Source organism: Protopterus annectens, chromosome 9.part0 (assembly GCF_019279795.1).
Source record: "Protopterus annectens isolate FY-2018-M chromosome 9.part0, PAN1.0, whole genome shotgun sequence".
NCBI classification, from domain to species: domain Eukaryota; kingdom Metazoa; phylum Chordata; order Ceratodontiformes; family Protopteridae; genus Protopterus; species Protopterus annectens.
In genome coordinates, this window is record NC_056743.1 from 803,556,402 (window position 1) to 803,568,403 (window position 12,002).

Below are 12,002 nucleotides of genomic sequence, written 5' to 3' on the forward strand. Positions count from 1 at the left end.
CCTCCACAATAAATCACAAACCAAGGTAGCATCGTTTAGATATGCTGTGGCACGGATGTCCCATCACACACTCTGGCATAGCAATGATGGGACAGATCATAGAGCTGCAGGTGATAGGAATGGAGGATACTAGTGGAAAATGCCCACCACTGGACATACTTCTCAACCTGTTACTACGAGAAATCTGGACAAAGCCATAAATAATGGGGGGACAAAGGCCCAAAAATAGGGACAAATTTAAAAAAATGTTCTTATGACCTCAGAAAGTTGATAGAGTAATGGGTTTTGCGTTGGCAAGAATTTTCTGAAGGGTATGAAGTCTGACACTTAAACGTCTGCCATTACTTTCTCTCTTTAATCCTCAATGATTTGCCAGAAAACTAAGAATTTTATGAGGAATAGACGAAAAACATGAGGCAAGAATCTGAAAATTCTGGGAAAATCTGTACATTTGAGCAGTATTGTACTGGCTATACCTGAAATGGAACAAGCTACTGATATAAAAGTGAAATGTCCTTCTGCTGTGAGAAAGTACTAGTTTGCTTTCCTCTGTGTAGTTATTTTTTTCTACCTGATAAAGTGTACATAGGTATAGATATATACATGTACTTGCCTATTCCCGTAAGATTACGTTTGATATGAATACTAGCTCTTAATTGTATCACATTTCCTACTTTCATTGAAGATGTCAGTGGTCAGTTATGTTAGCAGTGTTCCAGGAATGTGTTATTACTAGCTACTCTGCATGATGATCTGGCCTGAGATATATATATATATATAAAATTTCTGTTACTACTGTTACTTTAGCTTGTTAAAAAAAAAGTCCAGTTTGAGAGCAGGACAAAAGTTTTTACTCTAGGTACACAATCTAGGCAAATGGTAAATCATATCAATAAAGATATTTGATGTCAAGGTGCATGACACCATACAGATTTATCAGAATTCATTGCTAGAGGAAGTGTTTTTCAATGTTTCATAAACAGCTGCATGAAAGAACTGGAAAAGGGGATTCTCCTTTTTGAAGGTAAAGCTGATAAATCCACCATGAGGGTAGCCACTGCAAGGCTGATTTAGTGAATAAGTAATTAGCTGAGAATTTATCTTAAGTTTGATCAAAGGCATATCAGCTATATTTAGCGGTGAAGTTTGCATAAATGGGTTTGAAACCTTGATCCTTGAAATAGCAAGAGTGCCCATGTAAATATGGGGAATATATACAAGTCCAAGGAAGCAGTTTCTTGGTGTGTTCCTCCTACTTCAAGGTGCAGCAGTAGTCTTGGAGAATATATAAGGGGAAAGGATCAGGGTTACAAGGGATCCTGCCACCCCACCCCCTGTAAAAATACTTTAATGGCATTTCAGTGAGTTTGGGCATTCATTGCTTTTCTTAATTGCAGTTTCTTTTTTAATGTTGCAGAACCCTCAGTAACAGGTCTTACACTTATGTTAGGGAGCTATAGAATCAAAACAGGAAAAGATATCCAGAAACAAACTTAAGTTTAGTATGAGGACTGTAGTAATACTCAAAAAGCAAGCAAAAAAATAACTTTAGGATTCTCATATATAAAGGCAGGGTAGCAGTGAGCTGCCGTAATGTGCTGTGAAAGTGAGACACTAGCTGTATATGCTAAAGTGTTAGCACCTCCATAACCATAGTAGTTATCCTTGGGTTGTGTGCTGATGTCTGCTACCCCAACTGTATCCAGGCCTGGGAGCAGATGTCAGAAAAGACATAGACAGGGAAAAGGCTGCCTAGTGGTAGGCATTTAAAATTATTCTTAATGGTACTCAAAAGCCCTAAAGAAAGGGACTGAGAATGTCATTTTAAAGTTAGCCCAGTGGTAGGCCTCTAGAATGATGTGAATGGTACTCAAAATCCCTATAAGGCAAGCATTGTGAATATTAGTTTATTACAAAAAAATCAGATTATAAACATTACAGAAAACAGGAAGATGCAGAGGAGTGTGGATGTGCAAACAGCTCGGTGTCATGAATAGGGGAGTATTTATCACAGGTGAAGAGCAATAAAAGGGATAACGAAATAAGGCTGGAAGAGAAACCTTTAGGAAGGACATTAGATTCGCTTCATATGTTGATAAAACGCAGGCAGTTTGAACAACTGTATATATCTTAGCCATGTACCTAGGAAGTACTGCCAGTAAGTTTATCACCCTTCTTGACAAGTGCTGTACTTCTTATTTCTGGACTAATTTTTTGTGAGCCCACTGAATCTTCAACATAACTTGAAGGAGATTAACTTGCTATACCACTGAACATGCAAGGGAAGTGTGCGCTACAGGTAAAGAATTATTTGCATAATGAAACTATCCCTCCAAGAAATGCTTTTATGATGCAATATAAATTCTGAGTCATCATGTGTGTTGCTAATATTACCAGTGTTTCTGCAGTGCAGAAGAACAAGTAGAACAACATCTTTCATAGCCAAAAGGCAACACAGAGATTTCTATGCAGCAATCTGTATCAGATGGAAGAAAGGTGAAAGACTTGTCTATCTGGATAGCTAAGAAAGCCTAGCCATTTAATTCTCTTGGCCTGGAAACACCAATGTCTTTCAAGCTGGGATATGTGATTGGTACAATATTTAAAAAGTACTTAAACCTCTTACAAGTAGAATTAGTAAACTATAAAGGGAAGTGATTGTCAGTAACCATGAAGATGTTGTTACACACTGCCTCGGAGTTCATGAAGCAAACAGGCTAATAACAGAAGGGGACAGAGTAAACTTCAAACCCATGTCGACAGAGACCAATACATGACCCCCAAAGACACCTAAGGTACAAAAGGATGTTATTCCAGTATTGTGGCAATGAAAGTAAACAAGCTGTCAGTCATCCTCTTACATTGGTTAGAAGAATTGCCTCTTATTGCTTTGTATTTTCTATATTATTATTAAGTATGTGGAGCTTTTCTCCCCGGGCCTCTACTGAAAATGGAAATATCTCCAGCCAGACTAGCCCGGTCAACAAATGTAAAATAAATAAAAATAAATAAACATGAATGGTTTATCTGAGAAAATAAGCAGTGTTATCAGCCTGGGGATGAATTATTAGGTAAATTTAGCTTTTGCAGCAGGGGGTCCATACCTGGTGTCAAATTATATGCTGTTTTTTTATCAGTACAGCAGTACACATGTAGTTTAGCATTGTTAACACTGCTGCATATAAAACATTGTATTTTATTTATAATAGATGTTGTTTAACTTGTACGTAAATGGTGCCGAACTGCTCAGATGAGTCATTTTCTGCACATATTACTACAGTCATCTTGGTTATCTAAGAATCAGCAGAGACCACCAAATAATGAGTAACCATGTCCAAGAAGTAATGTTACAGTGAAATGTAAGCTAACTCAATCTTTGTTTCCTTTCAGTTTAGGAACTGGACACAAGAAGTCCATTAGATACTGTACCATATGGCTCAGACTGCGACAACCTTCCTCAGCACCACTCTGCCACATGGTATGTAAAGTGATAGCATACATTGTAGATATGGTAAATAGGCACAAAAAGGATGTAGGATATAGTCTGAATATAAGGTGTTTCTTTAAATAACTCCAAGGAATGCAAGCGATATCTCTTTTTTCAGTTTGCATGCCTGGAATTCTGAAATGCATTTCATTTGCTGTAGGGATCATTTGGGATCATGTTACAGCCACATTGATAACTGAGAGGTTCAGAGGTTTAGTTAGCAATATAAGTTTACATTTTCAATTGACTGTCCTAAGATTTGACTTGTGGACATCTCATTTTACAGATATAGTCCTTTAATATGAGACTATATTGTCCTGCAGTTATAATAGTGGGAGTATAAAAGGAAACCTTGGCCTCAAGGATTTTCAAATGGAATAATTGACTCTGGTTAAAATAAATGAATAAATGAAAATATATAATAAAATAATAAATAAATGAAAGTATTATTTTATTTATACATTCCTTTGAGGTCCTTTGTATGAAAGCATTTTGTCAAATGATGTTCTCACATTAGTTCCAATTTGGAGGGAGTGAATAGCATGCAAAGCTTTTAACAAAGACAGTTTGGATTTTAAAGTGTTTTGCAACACTTAGCATACGGCTTTCTGCATGGGATAAGCTCTGTCCCGCAATGTATTTTGCACCATTAGTATAAATGTACTTGAGCTGCTTTTAATAATAAAAAAAAAATCATGTACTTTGATATTAAGCCATGGCTCAAATAAAACTATATAATCCCTAGAGATGTCAGGGTAGGCTAAGTGTTGGGGTATATGTATAGAGTTTAATGGATGTGTCTCATGCATACACGAAGGTGCATCCATTAAGGTCTATGAATACATCCCCACTTTAACCCTTCCCTTATGTCACCAGTCTTAAACAGCAACAGACATCAGGGTAGAGAAACTATAATTTTATTGAGCATTGCATGAAAGAACTGGCACTTTTGGTACATGGCTGAGAGGGGGGGATAATACATCAGGGTGTAGTAGGTACCACATACTGCTGCACGAAAGGTAAGTAAAGTGAATGTTTGTAGACAGACACTAAATCTCAATCTGATGCATTTCACTTTTGCATTTTAGAATGGCATAATATCTCTGTTTGGGCTGCACAGTGAAAGACATGGCACAATTAACTGTAGGTTTTTAACCTAGGAATTTCAAAGCTGGGTATAGGTATATTGTACATGCTTGTCTCTGATATCTGAAATAACAAAAGGGCAAGTAAAAGTTTACATATACATATAAATACATATATGGTTTACCTTTATAACCGCGATTTGCAGAAGGGCGAACAGCACATATCCGAAAGGCAGTCTGCAAGATTTGCAAACGCCAAATGGATAAAGGTTCGAATGTGCAATGAGCAAATGCACATGGGGGGGTGCAGGGGGGCTTGTCCCCCTGCTTTACATTTTGTTTTTTTTTTTTCTTTGACTTTCATGTTCGAAAAACATCAAATCTGCTATTCGATTTGCTGTTTTTCGAACATGTAGGTTTGTCGACATTGTTAGTTTCGTGGTCTTGAGTCACTCATATGAGCACTTGCCCTTCTGCAAATCACGGTTATAAAGGTAAACCACACACACACACACACACACACACACACACACATATATATATATATATATATATATATATATAGCTGAAAGGTATAAAAAGCAACAGTTCTAACTGCTGGAGGCTGGATACCTCAATTGTTCATGACTTTCTAGAGAGCTCTGAGACAGCCCAGTCCATAGTCTGATAGCGGGTAACGCAGACTGAGCCATGCACCTGGCTGAAATGTACCAACAGCATACGGTATCACTCTGTTAGAGGGTGGTTCAATTTAAGCACCACCATGCTTTTTCATGCTACTTTGTGTGGTTGTTTTTCTTCCATTTTAAAGTATCATGCTGTCTCAGTTTTCTTTTAAATTTGACATTTTAAACTTGAGTGTTCCACTCTTATACATGCAGTCATTTCTCTGGTTATTGGAGGGTAAGAGGCATTCAGTTCTTACTCCTGCAGTGGGAGGAAGACTAGTAAGTATTGAGAAACACAGGCTAGTAACATGAAGAAATAATACTGCTTCGGAGAACTGCTTAACAATACTAAATGATACTGGATGATATATCCCCCAATCCCCCTTTGTATCAGTTTGCTGTAATGCCAGGTGGCAGTGCTGCCAATAAGGAGTGCAGCTGACCGGCTCATTGTAGAAGACACTGACATGTCCCAGAACACTGGCACACACTTCTGACCAGTATGACCGGATGACATGCAGTCATACAAGATTTATCATTTATTTCCCTAAGGAATCTTTAAATATAACCGTGTTACGCATTACGGAAGTTCATTAGTAAAACTAAGGTGTGACTTTCAGGCCAGTAGCTTTATGGCTAAGAAGAAGTCAGTGAAATCTTTCTAGTCAGAATGCTCTGGCAAGTGAAGTAGGACTGTAACTAAAAGCTATCTGAAGAAGGCATGCCTGCATATGTCCATTATGTGGACCCTGTACTAGTAAAACATGCTTGTAAAATTTTTAGTATAATCTTGCTTATATAGATTCATAGATTCATAGATTCATAGATTAGTACTAGACTAACTGCCCTTGCAGGCCATTTTAAGCCTAGCCAATTATCCCTTGTGAGACTCAAACCTGCCACCTTGTGTTTGTAAGGCAAACACCTTAACCATTAGGCAACCCTCCCTACCCAAATAATCAATCCTTGCAAGCCTTGAACCCAGGACCTGGTACACCATAGCCACAGCAATTTACCACTAAGCCATATGATACAGTAATTTATTCTGGTTTAAGAACATTGTTTGTTATGTGGCTTGAGAAAGTTCCATAATGTAGTTTTACAGCCACTGAATCTTCACACTTGCAAGCCCGGCCATAATGCCCTTATAGATGCTCCATAACATTGCACAAGAGGATTATGAAAGTACTGCACTGCTACTGCCACAACTAAATGTGTTCGAAGGTCAAGCTGGGGAAACATAAGCCCTAATGTGAAGCTAGTCTCTGTACATACTTAAGAAAATGAGACTTTAGTTTCTTTACCTTTAGAATGCTGGATGAACACACTGTACTTGGTCATCGGGCATACTGATGCAGCTCATACCTACTAGGTGGACATCTCCAAACACAAAAGGTAACACATTGATTTTGCCCTCTGTGGTAACCTGAGGATCCTTATAATCTACCAATTACTTTGTGGAAAAGGAAGTCCAGTTAAACCATGGGTTAGAGGCAAAACTGAATAAACAGAAATGAAAAAAAAACAATGCATATTCTACCTGTTTACAACATTTTTGACTGTGTATTAATGTAAATTATCTAATTTGTTCTGTTTTTTTTTTCTTAAAGGCTTGACTGACAAAATACCAGCATCAGATTCAGCTCCTCAGCCTGACCACCTAGATAAAGCAATTATTGGAGGTAATAAATGTTATTTTTGGTACCTGCTATAAAATCCAGAGTATATTTATAGTTCACTCAAACATCCCTGCATCCCTGAGCAACCCATTTCAGTTCATTGCAAAGCACTGTCTTTTGTTAAGTGATATACTTTGGCAACTGTTTCCTGTATACAAACAAGTTAATCAGTAAGATATATTGCGTTAGTCATTGTGATAACACTATAAATACAAAATTACATAAAAGCTAAAACCTCATCCACAACCAAATATATCATATATGCAAAAGTATAAGCTTAAAATTTACTATGCATATATAAAATAAAATCTAAGTTTAGAATTCACTGTGCATTGCTACTTCAGCTTTAGTACAACCAGGGCACTGTTTTTATATGCCGCCTTCAAGGACACAATTTCTAATCTTTTCTTCGTCTGTAGTGTTCTTCTTAGAGCACCAGGAAACAGTAACTAGGAAATCAAGGTTGTACCAGTGATGTCATCTAGTGAGGAGTAAAATCATCATAAACACATCCATATCACACCATGTCCTTTGCACAGACTAGAATGAGATGGAGAACAGGAGATACAAGAGCCATGCTAGCCTGCAAGGCATATACTTGCCCAATTAACAACCAGCCAAACCATAGATAGTCTGGCTTAGTATGGTAAAACATAGGAATGCAGCACTGTTGAAAAGTACAAGTCAGGCTTAGTGTACTGAAACATAGGAATGCAACACTGCTGAAAAGTACAAGTCAGGCTTAGTGTACTGAAACATAGGAATGCAGCACTGCTGAAAGGTACAAGTCAGGCTTAGTGTACTGAAACATAGGAATGCAGCACTGCTGAAAGGTACAAGTCAGGCTTAGTGTACTGAAACATAGGAATGCAGCACTGCTGAAAGGTACAAGTCAGGCTTAGTGTACTGAAACATAGGAATGCAACACTGCTGAAAAGTACAAGTCAGGCTTAGTGTACTGAAACAGGAATGCAGCACTGTTGAAAAGTACAAGTCAGGCTTAGTGTACTGAAACATAGGAATGCAGCACTGCTGAAAGGTACAAGTCAGGCTTAGTGTACTGAAACATAGGAATGCAGTACTGCTGAAAGGTACAAGTCAGGCTTAGTGTACTGAAACATAGGAATGCAGCACTGCTGAAAGGTACAAGTCAGGCTTAGTGTACTGAAACATAGGAATGCAGCACTGCTGAAAGGTACAAGTCAGGCTTAGTGTACTGAAACATAGGAATGCAGCACTGCTGAAAGGTACAAGTCAGGCTTAGTGTACTGAAACATAGGAATGCAGAACTGCTGAAAAGTACAAGTCAGGCTTAGTGTACTGAAACATAGGAATGCAGCACTGCTGAAAGGTACAAGTCAGGTTTAGTGTACTGAAACATAGGAATGCAGCACTGCTGAAAGGTACAAGTCAGGCTTAGTGTACTGAAACATAGGAATGCAGCACTGCTGAAAAGTACAAGTCAGGCTTAGTGTACTGAAACATAGGAATGCAGCACTGCTGAAAGGTACAAGTCAGGCTTAGTGTACTGAAACATAGGAATGCAGCACTGCTGAAAGGTACAAGTCAGGCTTAGTGTACTGAAACATAGGAATGCAGCACTGCTGAAAGGTACAAGTCAGGCTTAGTGTACTGAAACATAGGAATGCAGCACTGCTGAAAGGTACAAGTCAGGCTTAGTGTACTGAAACATAGGAATGCAGCACTGCTGAAAGGTACAAGTCAGGCTTAGTGTACTGAAACATAGGAATGCAACACTGCTGAAAAGTACAAGTCAGGCTTAGTGTACTGAAACAGGAATGCAGCACTGTTGAAAAGTACAAGTCAGGCTTAGTGTACTGAAACATAGGAATGCAGCACTGCTGAAAGGTACAAGTCAGGCTTAGTGTACTGAAACATAGGAATGCAGTACTGCTGAAAGGTACAAGTCAGGCTTAGTGTACTGAAACATAGGAATGCAGCACTGCTGAAAGGTACAAGTCAGGCTTAGTGTACTGAAACATAGGAATGCAGCACTGCTGAAAGGTACAAGTCAGGCTTAGTGTACTGAAACATAGGAATGCAGCACTGCTGAAAGGTACAAGTCAGGCTTAGTGTACTGAAACATAGGAATGCAGCACTGCTGAAAGGTACAAGTCAGGCTTAGTGTACTGAAACATAGGAATGCAACACTGCTGAAAAGTACAAGTCAGGCTTAGTGTACTGAAACAGGAATGCAGCACTGTTGAAAAGTACAAGTCAGGCTTAGTGTACTGAAACATAGGAATGCAGCACTGCTGAAAGGTACAAGTCAGGCTTAGTGTACTGAAACATAGGAATGCAGTACTGCTGAAAGGTACAAGTCAGGCTTAGTGTACTGAAACATAGGAATGCAGCACTGCTGAAAGGTACAAGTCAGGCTTAGTGTACTGAAACATAGGAATGCAGCACTGCTGAAAGGTACAAGTCAGGCTTAGTGTACTGAAACATAGGAATGCAGCACTGCTGAAAGGTACAAGTCAGGCTTAGTGTACTGAAACATAGGAATGCAGCACTGCTGAAAGGTACAAGTCAGGCTTAGTGTACTGAAACATAGGAATGCAGAACTGCTGAAAAGTACAAGTCAGGCTTAGTGTACTGAAACATAGGAATGCAGCACTGCTGAAAGGTACAAGTCAGGTTTAGTGTACTGAAACATAGGAATGCAGCACTGCTGAAAGGTACAAGTCAGGCTTAGTGTACTGAAACATAGGAATGCAGCACTGCTGAAAAGTACAAGTCAGGCTTAGTGTACTGAAACATAGGAATGCAGCACTGCTGAAAGGTACAAGTCAGGCTTAGTGTACTGAAACATAGGAATGCAGCACTGCTGAAAAGTACAAGTCAGGCTTAGTGTACTGAAACATAGGAATGCAGCACTGCTGAAGACTGCAGTTCTGAATTCAAATGTAAATGCTGCCTCATGAGTGCTGATACCATTTTCCTCAGCATTGCTTAGTTTACAAGCTTTCACATTCCCTTTGGGTAGGATGGCTTCACTTGTTCTGCACTCAACTTCCAAAGACAGGAAAATGAGATGGATACTGCCCTACAGATAGGATTAGTTCAAGAGGTTTTAGGGCATTTTCCCAAGTGTTAATTATCCATCCACATTTGGCAATCACCAGGGTTGTGACCAGAAATTTCCTTTTTGTACTAGAACCTTCTATTATTGCTGCCCCACCTAAAATGTATTGTTTTTGTTTATAACAATATTGTGTGCAGACCTGTGTTGCAAATATCAGTTTAGACAGCTCTAGATATTCTGACTTTCCGGGCTTGGTATGCCAAAATATTTCTGTTTTCACTTAGAAAAAAATTTACTAATTTGAGTATGATGAGCTTGCTTGGCTATAACATGGCAGTTACTGTAAGACCTGAGCAATTGTTGCTCTGGAAAAATCACTTCAGAGCTCACTCTGACATAATATGCTTGCATATTCTACTGTAGTCTTTGAGTAAGACTACAAACCTACAGAAGGAAGCTATACGTCCCCCAGCCAATGATGTTAGGAAATATTAATGCTGGGTAGCAATTGTTGTGCCAGAAAGATGATTGCACTCTAGAAACCTGATGTCTAGTATTGTGGATGTAATGTTTTTGCTTTTCAGACATTCAGGCTATCTTTGACATGTCAGTGTTTTAGCACTGCATCTTCTAGAATTAATCTCAAGCCTCTGACTGGCCATACTTTGCAGGACTGTCACACATTGATGATCCATACTAGGTGCATTTAGGCAGACATTGATGATGCAGATTAGGTGTATTGATACAATAGCTGCATGTAATTAATTATTTTAGATGCATTTATTCACATGGGTTAACTGAGTAGGAATCAGAGGGCTGCTACAGTTAAACCCTTTTTCACCCATGACCCAGGTATACACCAAAATATAGCATGCAGATATCTTGAGCATAAATTAATGCAGATTTGAGCAATACTAGGACAATAATACTTCAGTAAAGAACTTGATGTGACAGTTGAACATCTGTAATATTTCGTGGTCTTGAATTTATGTACATTCAGAGCAATTTAAGGTATTTATTTATTCATATAATTGAAAAGAGTTCTCTAGGCCAGCCCATCCACCAGGTATATATGTATGTATGTATGTATGAGTATATATTCATACATACATACATACATACCTGGTGGATGGGCTGATTTAGAGAACTCTTTTAGGCTATGACCTAGGCCATTGGCATTGCAAAAACAAAGGTAATAAAAATGCATAAACAAGACGCACACGTTTATAGTAATACAGCATAAATTTAGGATGTATTCATCTATTTATGGATAACATAATGTACCATGAATGAAAAGATATATGCAGTGGGAATTATGCAAGACAGAAAAATATGTCTACATACAGAAGTATATGACAGAATACACTTGAGGAAGTTATTAATTCAGACAATAGGAAAGAGTTAAGATGATGCATTGTAAATGGCAGATCAGAGGAAGTTTTTGGCCAGCATAATATTTATATGTAACTACAGTATAACTGAATCTGTTGAGAAATTCTATTTTCTGAATTTGATTCTCTGGATAATCAGTCCCTGCTTATTTAATCTGGTTGACTTCTTTGAAAAATATACTAAAGCAATACAAGAAAAAATGTGCACATTGCATATCTAGACCTCACAACGGCATTCACCAACATTCCATAATCATGTATCATAGATAAATTCTCCTAGCTAAATGTCAGTCCCTAAATAGCTCATTGGATAGCAAATCAGCTTACTGACAGAACACAAGAAGCTAGGGTGGACGGCTATACCTCTTCCAAAAGACTGTAATTAGCAGTGTAACCCAGGGTTTATTCCTTGGATCACTCCTCTTTGGGATTTACTTCTTGGAGGTCAAAGCTAATGTTCAGGGTTTGAGGATGACCAAGCCTATGGATGACTGCAAACTTGGTGCCATCATAAAGTCCCCAGAATATGCCAAGATCTTCCACGAGACCCTGTCCCAAATAAATAGCTGGACACAAAATTATGGACTAAAACTAAATGCCAAGAAGTGTACAGCTGTATTCTTCAACAAGCATGATTCCTCCTATC

The 12,002-nt window shown here is 38.4% G+C and overlaps 1 protein-coding gene across 5 annotated transcripts in view; it reads left to right on the forward strand.

Moving 5' to 3' along the window:
• The window catches only part of LOC122811541 (small cell adhesion glycoprotein), a 236,742-nt gene that overhangs the window by 121,134 nt on the left and 103,606 nt on the right, over positions 1–12,002 (forward strand). For 2 of the 5 annotated variants that reach the window (XM_044083443.1, XM_044083444.1), the window contains exons 2-3: positions 3,396–3,478; positions 6,851–6,922. In XM_044083443.1, the coding sequence (XP_043939378.1) occupies positions 3,433–3,478; positions 6,851–6,922 (118 nt within the window). In that variant the 5' untranslated portion in view covers positions 3,396–3,432. Of the gene's footprint in view, positions 1–2,673; positions 2,796–3,390; positions 3,479–6,850; positions 6,923–12,002 lie in introns of those variants that run through there. The other 3 variants (XM_044083441.1, XM_044083442.1, XM_044083445.1) reach the window with 2 other exon arrangements.